The sequence below is a fragment of the Lactuca saligna genome, chromosome 3, assembly GCF_052625555.1.
Source record: "Lactuca saligna cultivar CGN05327 chromosome 3, ASM5262555v1, whole genome shotgun sequence".
In the NCBI taxonomy this organism is placed as follows: domain Eukaryota; kingdom Viridiplantae; phylum Streptophyta; class Magnoliopsida; order Asterales; family Asteraceae; genus Lactuca; species Lactuca saligna.
The window spans coordinates 168836383-168857653 of NC_136419.1; the positions used below are offsets into that span (position 1 = coordinate 168836383).

Sequence of the window (21271 nt, forward strand, 5' to 3'; positions counted from 1 at the left end):
ACAGATAAGTACTTATGGTATCTAATTTTTTTAAAATTAAATTATATATAAGGAACAAGATACTCATCACTTACTAATGGATCATTATTGAAGGAATAATCTGTTGAGCCTCTGTGAGTGGGAAAGCCACCAGGTGAAAAACGAATCAATTAGCAAGCATCAGGTGCCTCCCCCATTGTAACAGATTCTATGTATTTTCTCATAGATGGATATGAACCATAAGCTATTTCTTCTACAGTTCTACACTTCTACCCAATATCTCTTTTTCCTTGTTCTCTAATACTATCTAATTCCGTGAATTATTCTTTTATTAATTCACCAGGATAAATAGGAAATTTATAGCTCATTGATCCTCGTAACCCCAGTTATTTTGGTTTCATCACTACACTAAAAATCACGTATTTCTATCTATAAAGCACCGAAACTTTGTGTTCTCCAGACTACTTTTTGATTCTAAGTTAGTTGCCTTCAGTGTATTCGTAGTTCAGTTTGGTACTTCTTCCGTAATTTCCCTTTACCCTTTTTGTAGTTGACTCGGGTTATATATATACATGTTTAATTACTATTGTTTCGGGAATCATTACTGATCATTCAGGGTTTTTTAGGGATGATAAGATATCCTTTGCCCCCGCATTTGAGGGAATTGCGGACAAAGGATGATGTTGGAGAGGTCGTGCGTAGATGCATGAAGAATATTGTTGTTGTAAAAGGACCGAATAATGCTGTTATTATAAAGGACCTTCAAGGACGATTTTGTTTCAATACAAGCCTCTCCGAGCTCAACGAGGCTCGTGCTATGCCGCGTACCAAGCAGGTAAATAATCTTATATCACAATTTCTTTCACTATTTGGGAGATTTCCACAAAAACTTTCGGATCCTCATTGAAACTTACCCCGGATCAACAACTAATCACTTAAGTTTATGATTCTTTAAGTTTATCGATGTGTTTGGACGTAATGTTTTCCATGTTATACATAGGTAACTACCTATATTGCAATATTTTTTACCATAGATTAATCGATGTATAGCTAAATTATTAGTTATTGTCTATGCGTGTATATGTATTAAAGGAAAAATAGATAAGGGTCATACCCTTATCGCTAGTAAAAATAGGCATACCACAAAGCAAATTATTTTTTGTAGAGAAATGACCTATATATTGCTATATTAGTTTATAACCCGGGGAACATTGTTATAAAATAAATTATATTTTCATAGTAAAAATTCTAAAATTATTTGTCAATTATTTTAGATAAATCATTAATTAAAAGATATATCAAAATTTTAAAGTTATTATAACTTCAAACATAACATATAATAATTAGAAAAAAATAAATTTGGATTTTGAAATATTACCTAATATATATCTTTGACATATGGTATAATATTAATGAAGAGTTGTATTAGAATAAAAAAAAGGAGATTAAAATTATTTTTTTATTAAAATAGAGATATAAACATTATAAAAAGCACATACTAACTCGTTTGTAGTTTAATGGTATCAATTTTTGTGGAAATATACCAAAAGTTTGTAGTTTAATGGTATCAATTTTTGTGGAAATATAACCAAAAGTTCAGGGTTCTGGTCCGGTTTAATGCGAAAGAAGTAGTTTTGGAATAATATACAAGTGTTGTGTTTGGAATTCTAAAAAAGTGTAAAAAAACCCAACATTATTTACACAAAAAAAAAAAGTATTTAAACCAGATAGATAAGCAAGTCACTTTGGTGACATCATAAACTTTTTTTTTTTTTTTAACTTTACAAAAAACTAATTGCACAAAATACCAACTTATTTCTGCTTGTTTGTGTATAATAACTTTTTTTTTCTATTTTCTTTTTATTACAACATAATCTCTACATTCAAGTTGGGTTTTCAAAACCAACAAAATTACATCATTTTACTTTAAATTACATCATTTTACTTTCTTTTTTCCACATTAAGATTATATATATATATATATATATATATATATATATATATATATATATATATATATATATATATATACTAGTAGAATACCCGCGCGATGCGGCGGCGGCACTTAATTTCATTCCGGCTGATTAGTTTTCGTCCAAAAATTTGTTTCGTTTTCATTGTCGTCTAATCGTTTCCTTTCGGTATATAATTTTTTCCAGTAGGAGTTATTTGGGTTAAAAATAGAAGTACTTTACTCCCTTCGTCCCAAAATTATAATCCATTTTTCTTTATTGGTGTGTCCCAAAATAATAGTCCACTTCTAAAAATAAATAATATTTTTACCAAAACACCCTCTCATTATTACTTAAACAACTAAACATTTAATGGAACATTAAATGCAAAGTAAGAACAAAAATATCATTTTATTATATAAAGTTAGTGGTAATTAATGTTTTTCTTAATCTGTGTGTTTTTTGTCTGTGGGCAATAATATTGCGATGGAGGGAATATTATTTTGTTTAAAAATACGTGGTTTTTAGTTTAAAATAAAATATATTATTGATTTGGTTTACATAATACATTGTTGTTGTGAAGAAAAAAAAATACTAAGATTTAGGTTATACAACAAAAAACTATTTTTTAAAAATAAAACATAATATTACATTAATTATAATTTCAAATTAGTAATAAGTTGTTAAACTTATTTGGAAATTAATACTTATAGCATTTATAATATTTGTTTTATGATATAACTTAAAAGAAGTAAAATAAAAGAGACTTGTTTGTTTGTGTAATTATTTCTAATTTTTTTTATTACAAACTCTTATAATAATAGGAAAATATTTCATTGAATAAACCAGGTTTTAATAAATTTTAATGTCATTAAAATCAAAATGAAAATTCAACATTGACGATTTTAATTGGTTTATGCTTACCTTATTCCTACCTTATTCCATATAGATATCGTATGGAATTTATAATAATATGTTTTCATGTTACATAAGTCCATAAATCTTATTTGTTTTTCTAGTTTTTTAACTTTTAATAAAATACATTAAAAATTTACCTTTTAATTAGTTATTTTATGTTTACATGGTTCGATATGGTTATACAAAGAATCATCACAGTACTACTTGTAGCTTTTTGATATGTATTAACTTTTTTTTGTTCGCAGTGAATAGTCACAATCAACTATCACAATCAACAGTTTTTTCAAGAAGTAATTGTGATGTTATATTGTGTTTCTTTACATATTTTTTTATTGACGTTTACTTATTTTATCATAAATATATACATGAAGATGAAATATAAATAACTTACTTTCTTTTAAATAGTTTTTATACTGTTCAAAAGCCGATAAATATTTTAATATAAAAATCTGCATTGTGACGAACATAATTTGACAGCGACTTTTAAACATAGAAATGAAGCATATATATATATATATATATATATATATATATATATATATATATATATATATATATATATATATATATATAGTCTTTTTGATATTAAATAACAAACAACAACCAAATTTCATCATAAAACATCATAAAAATATCACATAGTTACAACATTTCAACAGTATCTTGGTTACAGACACAAAACTGTTTCTAGGGATATAAAACCACATACACATGAACTAATATCTTCATTTAATACTCAATCATTTTCAAGAAAACCCATATCATATTCACAATTTCACATCTTGCCAAATACATTCAAAAAACAGTCAACTTTTACATCTTTAAAATACTTTTGCCACAATACATTCAAAAAACAGTAAACTTTTACATCTTTAAAATACTTTTTTTTAATGTTTTGTGATTAGAATTTAGTATGTGGTTCGATCTATTTTCCCATCTTCAAACCTTCTTCCTGCAAACAAAACACACGAAAAATCATAAAAATATAAAATAAGTCAAACAAAAGTTTAGTAAAAATAATATCTCGAGTACAAAAACATAAACCTAAATTAAAATACAGGACAAATCTAGAGTTTTTAGATGGTAAATATATACTAAATAACGAAGAAAAAAAAGTTAAGTTTATATTAGCTTAAGAGTTAAACGTTTAGTTAAGCTCTAAGAGAGAGAGAGAGAGAGAGAGAGTTGTGCCCTTCCTTGCTCTGTTTCCAAAAGGTTTTTCACAATTTTAACCTTGTCGCATGCTAAAAAAAATTAAGCGCGCACCTTCCTTTGATCGAAAGTCGTAGTATAAAAATGAAGACCAACAAATCTTGTTATGATAAAGGTTAAAGAAAATGGTGGGACAGATGGTCAAAATATGTGTTTTAAGAGGAAACAGATAAGAAATCAGTATTACCTTTCTAAAGTTGTTTATCTTATCTTAAAACCACATCAATAACTTGAAACATTTCTTAAGGATAATCATGATGTGTAATAACTTCGAATACCATGGATTTCTTTTCCTGGAAGCAGTTCTTAAGGTGACCGTCAATTCACACATGCACATGCTGTGAGAAAGTAAGAGAGTGGGTAAGTAAACACATAGTTGCCTTCATCATATCTTTTCTATTTGAATCAAAGAAATAATTTATCTGTTTCCTACAAGATTAGTTTAAATCAAACATTAAAGTAATTTTTAGTTGTGACTGGATGTAAAATCAAAGTGTGTGTATGTTTCTTTCTGCCCTTCCCACAAACCCACAAAGAATACTTATCAGAAAAGCCAAAAATTCACTAAAAACGTTCATAAACAAAAACTACTTTTGGTAGTACCTGATAGAGAGGTTTATCTAAGAACAAGTAATATCGACATTTCCATTTCTTGCTGATCTTCCCGATTTTATCCTAGGAACAAAAAATGAAAATGTTAAATCGGCAGTTGAAGACGATTGCAAAGTGAATCAGTTCAAATAAGAGATTCATCGTTGGGTTTGATCATGAACCGTATTTTTGAAGAGAGAAGTGAGGTTGAAGAATCCATACGTTTCAGGAACGATGGAGGCGAATGAAAAGGTATACCATACTATACATTATGATTTAGGGTTGTCATGGGATAAAAAGGCTATCAAGCCATTCAATTGGTTACATAAGAAATGGATGACCAAGATTATACTTCAAAGGGTAACACGTTGGCCATCCATGTGGTGATCCGTGTGATATACCTCTGCTTTTATTTATTCATGCATATTGATTTGTACCTCTTAGTCCAATTGTCTTAATTTTAAGACATTTGTGCAGTGAGGGACTTGTAAATTATCCACTCTTTATAATATGGTATATATATATATATAATGTGTGAGTTAAAACAACCTTCATCACACTCATATTAAATTTAGGAATGATGGGTAACATGGTTAGAACCAGTTTTTCATATTCATAATCATAACAATTAATTATAGGGATATTTTGTATATCCCACTGCTAAATGTCGAAGTATAATATTTTCTCAACCTATTTTCTAAATATTATATTTATTTTTCTTAAATCTTAGAAAATATTATATTTGTCCAAATTTAACTTTTAGCATGTTAAATATTTTATAATAAATTTTTTATATTAAAATCTATATATCTATTAGAAAAAATAGATTGACCATATTGGCCCTCATCTAAAATCATTATACTTATAATAAAATTGTATTAAGCTACACCCATTTTACATACTATTTTGTCATTCAGGATCAATCCAGGTCAATCAAATACCTATTAATTTTATTTAGCAGTTGACTTTATACAACATAATTTTTAAATATTATATTTTCTCATCTTAAACCTTTATAATATCAAATTTGTCTAAATGTTTATTTTTAACATTTTTAAAGAATTTATAATCAATTTAAATCCTTCTTTTTATTAAATTACTATTAGATGCTTTTTATTTTCATAGTTTAAAAACTATTAAAATCATTCTGACTATATTAGTTTAGTAATTCCCCCAAAGTCTCTACACAAATGCAATAGTTCCCAAAAGAAATTGTTTCTTAAAGTTTCTTGTTTTCTCATCCCAAATTCACTGAACAGTTGAACAAACTAGAAAGGTAATGATCGTGAAGGATGGCAATGAGAACAGATTACTAAGGTGTTGGATTAAGTTTATGAGGCCTCTAAGTATATACAATAGATAGCTTTGAGGTGGTTTAGTAAACAAAAGTTACTAGTTAGAGTTGGATGAATCTAAAAAGTAAAACAATTCAAGAACAATGAAGGGCTTCTAATGGATGTGTCATATGTAATAAGGCCACAAGGGCTATCCATCATGATGTGGTGGTCGCTACCTCATAACCACATCCAACAACATTGCACTTAGTACACATACTACTAAACACCACTCCATATCATTTTATATTTAAAATACAATATATATATATATATATATATATATATATATATATATATATAAACTAATTTTTCATTCATTTAAAAACAACACACCAAGTAAAAAAAAACAAGAATTAAAAAAAAATTAAAAAAGTCAAAAAGCAACATAAAAATTCCTAACATAAAAAAGTACTCCCCATTCCTATATCTCGCTCCAACTCATCATCGCTAACGTGCTCTCTTATAGTTGGAAAGATCGATCAAAATTTTCTATAAAGTGATCAATATCGCTAGAACTCAAAAGTTTTGAACCTGAGCCGGAAGTTGCTTTCTTTGCTCTATTTCTTCTTATCGGTTGATGAAGAGGTTGTTTATCTTCAAAATCCACTTGTTCGGGCGTCCGATTGTTGTGAACTTTCATTGGCATTTCCTGTACGCGTCAAACTAGAAGAAGTCTCTTCTGTAAACATCGAAATCGATTGACATGATTTTGTGTAGGTTGTTTAGATTGTTGTAGTTTCCTTCTAATTTTGTATATTTTAGCCTCAAATCGCACCAATTCAAACTAATATTTTGGGATTTTAGCTTTCACTTCCCATCAAACCATAAAGCATGGTTTAAACATTTCCATAAAAACAAGGCCAAAATTTTCATTTGGGAAATTGTAACATCCTAAAATTCAATGGCAAAAGTTTCATTTTTAAATAAATTATTAAAAGACCATAAGAATAAAAACATACATAATGACATATCATGTCAAAACCAAAGTGTCAATAATCAAAACATGTTATCATAAGACAATATCAGAGTGCAATCCCAAAGATATCATGTGTGGAAACATAGTGTGATGCATTGCGATCGAGTCGACTCCTTTCATTTGAAAACGAAGTAGCTGAAACCAAAACTGAAAACCGTAAGCACGAAGCTTAGTGAGTTCCCCAAATACTACATACCATACATATCAACATACTGCCTAGCATATCTAGGTGTTGTCCTACCCCTTCGGTCTCTTTCAACTGGATACTATCTTGCATATAAACACATACTCACATACTGTCATATATAACCATGAGCCATACATATATCATAATTAGTAAAGATGCTGCGTACCAAACATAGTCTTGCCATTATGCCACGGGCCACCACGTGGCCTTTCTTGCCAAGCCGGGGGTCACCCCTCGGTCTCACAGACAAGTGCCAAGAGCCACATCTTGGTCTTCCATGCAAGCATCATAAAGACAACTAGCATACATACTAGTCTACTTAGCTAATCAGCATATAATGTGCCATGAGCCACCTCCTGGTCTTTCATATATAATAACATACAGTGTGAAAGGAGCCACCTCCTGGTCTTTCGTACATATTGCCTAGGGCTAACCCCCGGGTCTTCCTAACATACCTAATAACTTATTGTGTGCCAGGAGTTGCCTCCTGGTCTTTCATGCATAATGCCTAGGGCAAACCCTCGGGTCTTCCTATCATACATAAACTAAATGGACCGACATTGGTGCCTTAGACCCATACAAACAGTGAGGAGACTCGCCTCGTACTGCTGAAGTCTCCTAAATAAATCCATGGCTGCTGGCTGACAGATCCCCAAACAGTCAATCATCAAAACAACTCCCAATTAATAATTGGGTTCTAATACATATCCATAAGACCATGCTTAGGCTAAAAGGCTACTTTACCCCTAACTTAGCTTGATAGTCTAAGTCCCAATCCAATGGCCCAAAAGTCAACAATGAGTCAAAGCCTAACATATGGTCCAATTTTCCAAATAGGGCCCAAACCTCTACATGGTCATTCCATAAGGCCCAACCATTTAGTCCAGTCCAACATTTGACATTTCTACTTCCAATATCCCATAATCATCAAGGCCCAGACTATAGACTTACCCTAAAGCTCATATAAATATTCTATTCCATATGATTATTCTTGGATGGCCCATTATTGGCCCAATTACCAAAACCCAATAGAAAACCCAACTCAAGGCCCCAGTGAAATTAGGGTTTCACATAAAATGACAAATAGGGTTAAGTGTTTCTCACTTAACCCATTAAGGACTTAATCCATTAAGTCCATCACTCTACTAGATAAATGATATGGTGTAGTTGGGCTTATTACATAATCCAATTCCAATGCCCTAAAATGCGGGTCCCGATAAGTCCATGCCCATAATTCCAAAATTAGGGTTTTCTAAACCCTAATTACGGTTTCCAACACATTCATAGCCCAATAGGCCTAATAGCTATGTCCTTAGATAAATTAGGGTTTATTAGGACCATTAGGGTTTTAGTCCCTTTGTCCAAACATCCCAAACGAATCAAACACAACAAGCACACCACCACCCAACACGGCAGCGGTGGCGGTAGGAGGCGGCACCCACCACCCTATAGTGGTGGTTTTGAGATTTCTTTTCATTATTCCAACACTATTACAGTTTACAACCCAAATCCTGGTAACACACCCACTCACTAACATAAACACACACACACACAGCCATCTTAGTGGTGGCTGATGGTGGTATATGGCGGCAGCCACCACCTCACGGGTGGTGGCGGTGGGTCTTTTGGCTAAAAATCGCAAATAAAACTTCAAAAATGCTAAAAACAACGCATATACGCCCCTTGACACACACACATCGTTTTACAACAGAAAACACACACACTCGATTGCAAAACTCGAACACAGTCATCCCTCCCCGGTGTCATGCGGCGGCGATGGCATTTGGCGGCAGCTCCTGGTGAAACAGCCGTGTGGCGGCAACAGTAGTGATGAGACCTAACATCAGCCATTTCAAGCGATATTCCCACGAGCACACCATTGATCTCGGCGGTCATTTCTCAGCTACACAAGACATCCAATGATAGGGGTTGTTGAAGACGTGCCGACAGCAATCCAGCAGGTGGAAGGATGGTGGTGAATGCAATGGGGAATGGAGGTCGCACCTCCACCGGAAAACAACCACAATGGTCGTTACACCCGCTTCATCCGGCCTTCATAGTGGTTGTCGTTTCATCCTTGACTTCGTCGGTGACAAAAGTGATGGTGGTGCAAGCAACGGTATCCAACGGCGATATGGTTGACAACGGCGGCTAGGGATGAGGGCGATAAAGTGGCAGCGGCTGTAGACGTTCCAAGGGTTATGGCAGCTGAGGAATTAACGATCTAGGGTTAGGTTTAAGCAATGCAACAGGAGGAACGGGATATGTGGGGTTAAAGTCCCGCTCCAAGAAAATCTTGACACAATTAACAACTTTGGTCCCTCCCCATGAGAATCTTTTCAAATTTAATCCAATATTTACCCCTTTAGCCCCTGATTCAATAAATCTTTACAATATAAATCCAGAATTTACATTTTATCCCTTGCTTCCATAAGTCCTTTTATATTAGGTCCAAATGATACCAAACACCCCTTTCCTTTAAAAATCTTTACAATTTAATCCGAAAATTACATTTTAAACCCTAACTTCTATAATTGTGACTTTTAACTCCTCAAAACCAACACCTTGCTCAATTATTGATTTTAGGGCTACTATATATTCATTAATTTGTTTATTTATTTATTAAATAAACAGAGTGTTACAAATCTTCCCCACTTAAATTAGATTTGGTCCTCGAAATCATTTCTTACCATTCCTTACACACCAAACCACTCTAGTAACGTGGTCACCATCCTAGTCACACCCTAACCTTCCCAGGGTAGCTGTGACTAATCTTCGCGAAGCCTTAAAATCCGAAGGTGAAAGAATTCCTCGCAAAAAGATCACATCTACTTTGTCTGAAATCTGTTGTCTCGAGATGGTCTAAATCCATAACAGACCGTTCATACTAAATCATTATCATTGATTCTTTTTTGTTTATCCCTCCCTGACTACTAAACCTCTCATAACCTGAGGCTCCCACTAGAAAACTGAAATCATAGACCCAATTATCCCTATAGGTCATTTAGCATAACCTAATCAATATGTTATTCCGTCCAAACTTGCAACCTAAAACACAATTACTAATACTGCCAATCGTTGAAACTGTACGAACATTAAACTGCCTGAAGCAGTATGTTGCCACATGGCTGTTTGGAAAAATCTACTGAGACCCCCTGGTCTCAATTCGTTCACCAATCATCTGAAATATCGGGTTCCGGCCCGGCTACGGAGCCAAAGGAGTCCCTACTTAGTCGCCTCACACAACTTCTGAACGAAATCCTTCTCTAGAACTAGTTGGCACTAATTATCATGCCACTGCAACTCTAACAACTTTCTGATCTACCCGATCGGTTCCATGTGTTGAATCCTGTCATCACCGAATCCAAGACTAAAAGTGATTGCTACCTGACCAAAAGTTAGCCTTATATCACAAACGACCTTATAAAGTCCATTGCTTCCCTGATCTCGTAACTGTAGTGGCGTCCCTATAGTCTTATCACTGGCTCCACCAAATCTAATCCATCTAGGTGATTCCAAAATCCAATCCATTGATTTCCATATCCTCACTGCTACACCCAACTGGTGGGTACAATTGTTCCTGACGCATCCTAACAACGCGCTCATGCTATCTACCAACCTAGTGAATGTTATGGCTACACCCACAAACTTACATCCCTCTAGCACTATCGGATAACCTTGTGAATGTTACGGCTACACCCGTAGACTTCTAATACTTCTCACTCTATCTGCCACCCTGGTGAATGCTACAGCTACACCCACAGACTTACAACACTTCTAGCACTATCTGCTAACCTGGTGAATGCTACGGCTATACCCGCAGACTTACAACACTTTCCATACTACCTGGTCGCTAGTGAATACTACAGCTACACCCACAGACTTACAGCACTTTCCATACTACCTGATCGCTAGTGAATGCTACAGATACACCCGCAGTCTTACAACACTCTCCATACTATTTGATCACTAGTGAATGCTATGGCTACCTCCATAGTCTAAAAACACTTTCCATACCGCTCGAACACGCACTCAACCTAAAACACAGCTGAACTTGAGTCCTAATTGGACCTTTAACCTGGTTCCCTAAACCTAATGTCTGAGAGTCTCGAAGGTTGTCTGCTGCTCAGGCCCCCAACGAAAGGCCACCAACTTCTTGGTCAGTCGAGTGAAAGGAACCGGAATCTCGGAGAAGTCCTGTATAAATCTCCGATAATAACCCGCTAGACCCAGGAAACTTTGAATCTCAGTTGGAGACCTCAGAATCTCCCACTGCATCACGGCCTCTATCTTGGTCGGATCGACCATAATACCCTTCTGGTTGACAAGGTGCCCAAGAGATTGCACCTTGCTTAACCAGAACTCGCATTTGGAGAACTCTACAAAAAGTCTCTCCCCCACTTAGATTCGACTAAGTCTTCACGGCATGCGAGAATTGAAGGATTCCTAATCCTTCTCGCTTTCTAATATCCCACTGATGACAACATGTGCTTACCAATGCTAGCGATTAATCACCGGTTAAACCTTGAGATCGCCCATCCTCAGAAATCTTGATGAGTACTCTTGAAATTTGGTCTAGTATGACACCTCAATCCACCTCCCATGCTGACAACTAGAGGCCTTAATCTTCACTCTGGCTCACGATTCCTCGTTCCCACTTCCAATCTCGCAACACCACTGAACTCTAACCGAACATAGCCCATGCGAAAATACAATTCTCGTGAACATCTGATGACCAATCACTTATGTATCTAACACCCGCAACTGATACTACCCTCTTCATGTTACCAGTCCAGTCCTAGCAACGGTAGTGCCTTGAACTCCAAAGTTCATCCATAGACAATTGTCGACCACACCTAAACCATGATAGAACCACTGAACGCTGACTTCACTGACGTTCCAAGGGTTGTGGCGGCTGGGGAATTGACGATCTAGGGTTAGGTTTAAGCAATACAACAGGAGGGACGGGATACGTGGGATTAAAGTCCCGCTCCTAGCAAATCTTTGCACAATTGACAACTTTGGTCCCTCCCCATGAGAATCTTTTCAAATTTAATCCAATATTTACCGCTTTAGCCCCTGATTCAATAAATCTTTACAATATAAATCGAAAATTTACATTTTATCCATTGCTTCCATAATTCCTTTCATATTAAGTCCAAATGATACCAAACACCCCATGTCCTCTAACAATCTTTACAATTTAATCCGAAAATTACATTTTAACCACTAACTTCTATAATTGTCACTTTTAACTCCTCGAAACCAACACCATGCTCAATTATTGATTTTAGGGCTACTATATATTCATTAATTTGTTTATTTATTTATTAAATAAACGGGGTGTTACATAAATGTTGATATGATTGCTGATAAAGTTGAGTTTGTTGGATAAAGAATCCACCGTGGAGCAAATTCATAAAACCACATTGAATTGATTACATGTTCGAGTATTGGCATGCAACTGTTGTATCTAACACAAAGGCGTTGTCAAGTTTGCAGTTCGATAGTTTGATGAGGTATTTTGATTGAGATCTAGGGTTTTTGGATTTTAAAACAATACAAATGTGTGTATGTAAATAGAGGAAGAGAAGAATAATGTTAAAAATTTCGGTGTATGCAGTGGAACTTATATGTGAAAATTTACTTTTTTTTATGAAAAATCAAAAACTAATCGTTAAACGGCTAGTCAACCAAGTGAACACCTAAACCTCTCCAATCGGTGGTTATCCATCATTGTAGCCACCACAAACTCCCACGACCACGACCGATCACAAACCACCGGAGTGATCTTCACAGACAGTGGTCGTTACCACGTAAACCATGAAGCCATCCCGGGAGAGTACTCTAGAGGGCCTAATAACGTGATAATGCTCTGTAACGGCAACCACTAGATACCATTAATAGGTATTTATTGCATTAGCGGATTGACCAAGCATGAATGACAAACTAATGTGTAAAATGTGTGTAGTATACTGATGGCACTGCATTAAATGATCGATACAAGAGAACATTTCCGGTATTACAACATATTTGTTATAATTATAATGATTTTAAGGGGGAGGCAATATGTTCAATTTATTTTTTTATAATTATAATAATTTTAAAATATAAAAACTGATTATAAAATATTAAAAAATGTTAAAAAAAATATTGGGCAAATATTTTGTTTTGAGAGTTTAAAAAAAATTAAATATGATATTTATAAATACATTGGATAATTATAATATTTATAAATATGTTGGAAAAATATGATATTTCGTTTAACAAAGTATATATATGAAATTATCTCTATTTATTAAAGATATATACAAAATTCTCCATTAATTAAAAAAAAAAACAAACAAAAAAACAAATGACGATCTCTATCTCTGTACGGGTTTGCATCAAAAATTGAAACCGTAGCAGATTATTGGTTATGTTGAAAACGTTTCAAGAAATTTGATAAAAATTGCAAAACGATTTTGATTAATCTCACAAACTGAACAGGAGATTGAAGTGTTGAATAGATTGAGACAATTGGTTCTTGAATCAGATTTGAAAGTAGCAATTACGAAATTTCAGGTAAACCACCTCAAAATAATGAAATATTACATGTGTTGTTGTACTTGTTACATTTTAATTAATTATAATTATTGTACATTATGTTCCATTGAAGCAGTCAAACGACCTGAAAATACCCCTCCATGTCATAAATGATTGCACCCATTCCTTCAATGAAAAAAAATTCATCGGGAAGGGGGGTTACGGAAGGGTTTACAAGGGAATACTTACCTGGGCAAATCATATAAACAAACTAGTTGCTGTAAAACGCCTAGATGTCACTGGATTTCAAGGTAACAAGGAATTCCACACAGAGGTCACAATGCTTTCAGAGTATAGACACAAAAACATTATAACACTTATAGGGTATTGCGATGATAACGAAGAGAAGATCCTTGTTTATGAATATGCAAGCCATGGAAGCCTTGACAAATATTTAAGTGGCCGTGCAATGTCGGGTGGACTTTCATGGCTACAACTCCTCAAAATATGTATTGGCATTGCATCTGCATTGGACTATCTTCATAACAACGTGGCCGAAAAACACAGAATAATACATCGCGATGTAAAAAGCGCGAATGTTTTGTTGGATGAAAATTGGAATGCAAAACTTTCGGATTTTGGGTTGGCGAGAATAGGCTTAGCAAATCAACATAACACCTTTGTGATCACCAACATTGCTGGCACACATGGTTATTGTGACCCACAGTATGAAAGAACAGGGTTTTTAACAAAAGAGTCGGACGTTTATTCGTTTGGAGTGGTTTTGTTTGAAGTTTTGTGTGGAAGGCTAGCGTGTATTTTGAATTACCATGATGAACGGAGATTCCTTCATCATTGGGCTCGAACCCACTACAAAAATGGAGAGCTGGATAAGATAATTGACCAGAGAATAAAGACAGAAATTAACCCAAGAACATTAAGCAAGTTCTCAGCTATTGCATATCAATGTTTGCACAAAACTCGGGAACAACGGCCTACAATTGCTGAAATTGCATTCCAACTTGGGGAAGCTTGGAAAATCCAAGTAAGTTTAAACATAGTTTTTATCTATTACTTTAATACGTACATCTTCTTAGGGGAAAAATAAGGATGTCCATGAAGTATATGAGTGGCTGACATGACAATTGTTTTTGGTCCATCATCAGTTTACAGGAAGAATGATAAAAGGAGATGAGATTTTTGTCACATGATGAATAAGAAAGAATCATTAGTGAATCTTTATTAAACAAGGGAGACATGGACGAACAAAATCTAAACTAAAACTTGGTTGTATGGTTTTAAAGAGAAACAGTGAGACAACACAACATCACGTGTTGCTCTTCTACACAGATGAAAAAAGCATTGAAAGATTACCAAATATTTGTTTCTTTGTATATCTACTATGTTTCTGTGTTAATGCATGGCCTGTATGTTTTGTTGCATTGTAACATTTGTAGTTGAAAAAAGTTAAACTCTAAGCGATTGTAATTTATTATAATACGAACAGAATGCATATGTTTTTATTCAAACATTAAAGGAAACAAACAAGGACAGAAATTACCTATACATGAGAATCAACGTATTCATACTAGATAAAACAGATCAAGCAATTAATACTGAACGCACTGATCTTTTACTGGATATAAATTAACGACAACAAGTCACATATCTGCTCTATGTTACCGGCAAGAGGTAATCTTGTCTCTATTCTACTGCTCTCTATTGTTGTAAAAATCATCCGAGTCTGACAAGGTGTAGCAAGAGTTTTACTTGTAAATAATTTGGTCTGGAAAAAATTGGTTAAAAGTCGCTTTATTAGGCGGTCAAAAAACAGCTGAAATAAAACATAAGGTGGGAAGCAACATACTATTTGAAAATGAGTACTTTAGTTTTCAAGTTGTTAAATGTATTATGGTGATAATCACTTGAGGTAATTGAACATTAGGACTTGCGTTATTTTGCTATAAATTGGAATTCTTTAGAGTTGCCCTCGCCATTGACACATGTCTGATTCTACTACAGACGTGAACATCAACAACTCATTTATTATGCTATCTTATCAAAGGTGAAGATGCGAGTTTAATGCACACAAAAAATGAAGTCTTCTCCAATAAAAGACATGTCAATCTTTTTACTTCTTAATTCATCTCGTAATACTGTCGTTATGAATTAGGAAGGGATAATTTGAAATTGAATTTGGATGGGGTTCTATTCTTCGATGACATTGTAAGATCCCGTGAATGATGACAAATGCGGGAATATAATGATTATGAGAATCAAACAATATCAAGAACATGAGAAGTAAATAAAGTGTTTTAAGCTCTCATTAGTCTAGAAAGTTATTACAAAGTGGGTCATCCAATATATCTCTCTCTAAACTAATCTCACATTCTTACATAAATGCGATCATCTCACTTCCTATTTATAAAAAAAGCTCAACCCATTACACATCCCTTAAAGGGTAAGCTTACATTACATCCAAGGAGAACTTTGCACCCTAACATTCTCCCCCTTAAAGTTAGGATTGGATGTCCCAACTTCAATATCCAAACGAGCACCAAGCGATCTAGACCAACTCCCCCTCGAAGTAGCACTGATTTTCAAGTCCTCTTTGAAAAAGAATAACTTTTCGAATACCCATTTCAATTCTATCCCCCTTTTATAATAAACAAATGATTATAAAACGCCAAAAGGGTAAGGGAAATGCTCGATGAATAATCTATACGAAACTCCCTTCGATGTATGACAAAAATGAAATGATTCAAATCCAAGAAACTACCCTAAAAAAATACGCCAATGTCTTCAAACCTTTGACTTCCCGGACTTGAAAATGAACACCAATTGTTTATGTACCACGAAAAATCTTACACCAAAAACGATCACGAAAAGCCAAGAGAAAATATTCAAAAGTTGTGAAGATTTCAACTTTTGGGTGAGAGTTGTAGTCTGAAATTGGGTACTATTTTCGCAAGTACTTCAAGGACCAGTTGCGAAAAATCCCCCCACTTCACAGAAATAGCGAAAATACCCCGGATTCAAAACTGGGTAGAAACTGTCAAATCACTTCAATTGTGCGGACCTAAAATGAAATATCAAATCTTCTTCTTCCCTAATTCATGATAAGCCACGAACGCAGCAACAACGTAGTCGAACCCTTCGACTCTCAGGCAACTTTTGATCCTCAGACTTAATCTCGACCATGATCGTTACATGGATGATACTCAGTATACTTGGAATAATCACATTAACAGTTGCATTGATAGTTATCTTCAATCCCAAATCTGTATTGATAGTTACATTGTAGACGACGACTACTTCACTTATTAGATTAGTATAGCCGCATGTCCCAGAATGAAATGGGATGGAATGGAAAAAACGGGAAGCACTATCGATTCGGTTTTTTTGGGAGGGAGAAGCTTGTGAAGAAGGAAGCTTATCATTTGTAGATGTGCTTGTCGAGGAGCATGCATAAACTGAAAGACTTAATTCACAGTAAACATCATGTCGGGTCGAGTCAACGTGAAAGACTTTAGGCCTCCCATCTTCCGCCGCATATCTCACGCTTCTTCATCAGCTCCTAGTGTCAGTCAATCAAGATTCACCATCAAGGGGAGGAGGACCCAAAGGTAAAGCCAACAGACATAAAAAAACAGATGCTATTGCGGCTACACCTCCCGCTTTGTCAGGTATACTACAAAGAATGACATACATCGGTAGGAAATACCATTCCGGTACAATATGAGGCGGGATGGGCATCGAATTAGTAGGTATATAATTGTTGGGCTGCCCAAAAGCCGAGTGATCATAGGTCTAGGGACAAGGTACTCAGTTGTGGAAGGGCACTGCCTCACATTAGTCTTTGTTAATCAGAAGTTGCGTCACTACTTCATGTCCTTCACAGTTCATATTGTGATAAGATGTGACCCAATCAAACACTTAATGTCTCAAGCTATACTATACTCATAGGGAGAACTGCTCGGTGGTTCCTGGTCTTTCGACTATTAAGCAAACAACTTTCATTTCTAGTCCAATTTTTTACAACTTTCGTTTCTAATCACAATCGAACTTCATCCTCACTGCATTAGTATGACTTGCTGAAAACCTCAACTTATTCTTATTTCTTTCACCGACAACCACTTTTTTCATGGAAAATTCGTCGTACACCACCCTTCCTACTAGTCATTTTCCTGGTTCCATTCCGGTATATATGTGTTTATATCATGTTCCTTCACTCTAATTTGCCCTAATATATGATCAGTTTAATAATTATTTTCTATCATTTGATGTTGTAAAATTTATTTGTTGAGCTCCTAAATCGGTTGTAAATTCTATTGGGTAATCGGTTTTTGTTCTCTCTAAATAATAATTTAGGTTTTGTTCATCCATATGGGGTGAAGTTTAGCAAATTTGCAAGCTTTTTCGATTTAATTGTTAATAGGTTTTGTTTGGCTATGAATCTAGACAAATCATCTAACATAACTAAATAAGAGTACTCATAAAATACTTGTACCCTTTTATGTCTATTGAATATGTTACTTGCCAACTGGATTTCTAACTGCAGAACTTGTTGAGAACATTTCACAAGGGCCCAATAAATGTTAGAACGCGATATTGTCTAAACTTATTTGATAAATAGATGCACAATGTGCTAACTTGCAAACAAATAGAACTTATTGTTGCTATATTGGTTGTTCAAGTTCCTGATGAAGATTGGGTAGATGGTGTCATAATGAATTTGGCTTAAATTTTACCAATAGCAGAGTAGTATCATACTCTTAACGCTATAACTATTTATGTCACACCTCGTTAAAACGGACACACAAAGAGTGGCAGGCTAAGGTCTCATCACAAAAAGTAAATAGGAGTACCAACCATAAACATTAAGCGTTTTAATTATACATCGCATACGAAACAAATACATTTAGTGTCCACAAATACATAGTCTAATACATAACAAAAGTAACAACATAAATCACGCTGGCATCTTATTGAGTCACTAACCGTTCCCTGAAAAGCATGCAAAAATGAGGTTCAACTATAAAATAGTTTGTGAGTTCACAGGTTTGTAATAGCACATTATTTCAGCAAGAAAATATTGTTTTGTTCAATAAAAGTTCTAGTTCAGAAAATGATGAATGTCATTGCATTCTGTTCATAACCAGGCCTAAAGACCGTTCTTACCCCATATGTATCATATCCATGGTTCCCATGATGTCAGTTCATGGAATTATGTACTCACAGTTCTGGGCGAGTGGGGGTTGTCGACCCCAAATAATGCTATCCATAAAACCATCGGCTCGAATATGAGTTAATAGGTTGTAGTTTGGTTCTCGGGGACTTAACATACAAGTTCATAACACAAAATTCATAGCACAAATTCATATTACAAGGTTCGTAAACATAAAGTCCGTATCATAAAGTTCATAAAACCAGTTCATCCAATAGTGTTCATAGAAATTGTAGCATTCTTTCCTACCCAAAACATTAAAAACGTAAAATAGGGGTTGTGAATACTCACAAGGGAAAGTTTGTGGCTCGGGCTTCACGATTTGATATTGACGAGTACGTTTCCTACTAGTGTCCTACGAAACAAATAGTTTCTAGTGAGATATAATTAACTAAACTATTTTCTAGGAACTACCTATTCAACTAATGGTGTCGTAAAAGTGCCCAAAGTGTGAACGATTCGTTATTGGTAATACTGAATTCATAATGTTTTTTGTTCAAAATTTCACAAAAGCATGAAAAATAAATTCCAAAAATTATACAAATTTATTTTCCGGTTCTAACAGAGGGCATTGGTTTCCATAAATTTTACAGACATTTTTGAAGGTTATTTGATATTTATTTGTAAATTAAAACCCAAATAATAGAGAAAATTCAAAATAAATGGTAAACCGTTTCTATAATTCCCAATTTAATTTTTACCCTTTCTCATAATGTTCTCAAAGTTGATAAAAATATTGGTTAGAGCCTTTGAGTCTAATGACCCAAATTTGTAAGTTCATGCTCCAATTTAATAAAACATATGGATAAAATACCCAACAATATCCAAAGCGTCTAGATATGTATATGACATTCTTATTTTATGAATACAATAATATTGCAATTCTTTAGATTTTTATCTCTTCTGTAAATGATTATTTTGAATTTATGACAATTAAATCATTATTTTTGTAAAAAATAAGGATTTTGTTTGAGCATTTGGGGTTTCACAAAACACCTCTTAAAAACATGAACTTTCATAAAATAAAATTTGTCTTAGAATTATTTCGAAGCTAAATGAGGTATTCAACCTCAACAAGTTAGAGAATGTAGCATTATATAATGCATGAATTCCAAATGTAGCTGAAAGTTCAAAAATTTATGAAGACAATTCTATGGGGTTTTAATACATGAAAATTTTGGCATTATTTTATGGATATGATAATTTTCTAAAAAATTTTCCCCACATTTATTGTGGGGGTTAAGACCTTTGATCATGTAATGCAAAACTAGTGATCACAGAAAAAGTTCTGTTTGCGCAACTGTTTTTTACAAATTGTCAAAAATAAGATTTTTAATGTTTTACAGTAAGGCTAATTGGGTTTAAAAGCTAAGTCAATGAACCAGTCCTTGGAAAAAGAATATCTTGATTTGGTTTAGTAATTAGTGAGTTGTGTCTATTCAATTATGAAAAAAATTATTCTAACAAAATGCATGTCATCCTTGGTTTGATTTGAGTGCCCCTTAGGGTCATTTTTCACAAGGACAACATGCACACTTGGTTTATGGTCGAATATGAATGACAGTATACTAAAGCTTATAGAAGAACAAGAAACTTGTAGGCGCATGTATCCAAGTCATAGATTTAATGTTATCCAAGGCCCCAAAATGGGTGTTTCGTTTGCACCAAAATCTGGTTTATATCACATGGATGGAGTGAGTAAGAATCCAAGATGTAGTAGAAATGGGTTTTGTCATGTAAAAACACAAAAATAAATGAAGAAGAAGATGTAAAACTCGATTTTGACATCATGTGAACATGCATGCTTCTTTTCACTCTTAGCATAGGTTTGATCTCATATTTTCACCATTTATAACACATGTAATGTGTTGTGGTGAGAATCTACAAACAATAAGAGGAAAAGCAAGGATTTCTATCCATAGAATGGCATAGAATCCGAAAAGTAAAGAAGAATCATGAAGAGGAAGATGTAAAGTTCTAAAACAATAAGAAGGGGTTGTGCTTCTTACCTTGACTTTGATTTTCGGATGAAGCAAGAACATTTCTAAGATATCAAGATTTCGAAATTGTGGCAAAATATGGATAATTTTCGGATGAGTTTGACAGGTTTTGGGAGTAGCAGAGTGTGACAACTGGAAATTTTTTGGAATGAGCCAGGTTTAAAAATGTATCCATATATAAGAATGTGTACCTTGTAGATTATATTCATAATAAACAATTGAAAGTCAATAAGATAGACCAAAATTTTCAAAAATTTCATTTGCATTTAAAGTGTTTTAAGCCTAGAACCAAAATCATACTCAAGACCAAGAACCCTCTCTAGGCCGAGAAACCCCAAGACCGAGGAGTTCCTTAGACCAAGAGCCC

At 34.2% G+C, this 21271-nt stretch overlaps 1 protein-coding gene and 1 long non-coding RNA gene across 9 annotated transcripts; one reads left to right on the plus strand and one right to left on the minus strand.

The window, feature by feature from the left end:
• Positions 1 to 241: 241 nt before the first annotated feature.
• Positions 242 to 15119, plus strand: LOC145037450 (putative receptor-like protein kinase At5g39000). 6 transcript variants are annotated; one of them, XM_078986102.1, is made up of 6 exons: positions 242 to 492; positions 606 to 814; positions 4741 to 4904; positions 13642 to 13716; positions 13811 to 14722; positions 14844 to 15119. In XM_078986102.1, the coding sequence occupies exons 3-6, from the start codon at positions 4887 to 4889 to the stop codon at positions 14886 to 14888; spliced, it is 1050 nt and encodes a 349-aa protein (XP_078842228.1). In that variant the 5' UTR covers positions 242 to 492; positions 606 to 814; positions 4741 to 4886; the 3' UTR covers positions 14889 to 15119. The 6 variants fall into 6 exon arrangements, with proteins under 6 accessions (XP_078842228.1, XP_078842229.1, XP_078842225.1 ...); XM_078986103.1 differs by having other exon boundaries at positions 13814 to 14722; XM_078986099.1 differs by lacking the exon at positions 4741 to 4904 and having other exon boundaries at positions 242 to 503.
• Positions 3556 to 5031, minus strand: LOC145037451 (uncharacterized). 3 transcript variants are annotated; one of them, XR_013678863.1, is made up of 4 exons: positions 4835 to 5031; positions 4665 to 4736; positions 4249 to 4399; positions 3556 to 3801 (listed from the first exon to the last, which is right to left on the minus strand). It is a non-coding gene; the product is annotated as an uncharacterized LOC145037451 (long non-coding RNA). The 3 variants fall into 3 exon arrangements; XR_013678864.1 differs by having other exon boundaries at positions 4875 to 5030; XR_013678862.1 differs by lacking the exon at positions 4835 to 5031 and having other exon boundaries at positions 4665 to 4781.
• Positions 15120 to 21271: the final 6152 nt, after the last annotated feature.

What these genes read in the sequence shown, in the direction of transcription:
- LOC145037450 (XM_078986099.1), top strand. Translation starts at nt 608, where the DNA reads ATGATAAGATATCCTTTGCCCCCGCATTTGAGGGAATTGCGGACAAAG. An exon ending in CTATGCCGCGTACCAAGCAG is followed by an intron (nt 815 to 13,641) that starts GTAAATAATCTT and finishes CAAACTGAACAG; the next exon opens with GAGATTGAAGTGTTGAATAG. An exon ending in TAGCAATTACGAAATTTCAG is followed by an intron (nt 13,717 to 13,810) that starts GTAAACCACCTC and finishes GTTCCATTGAAG; the next exon opens with CAGTCAAACGACCTGAAAAT.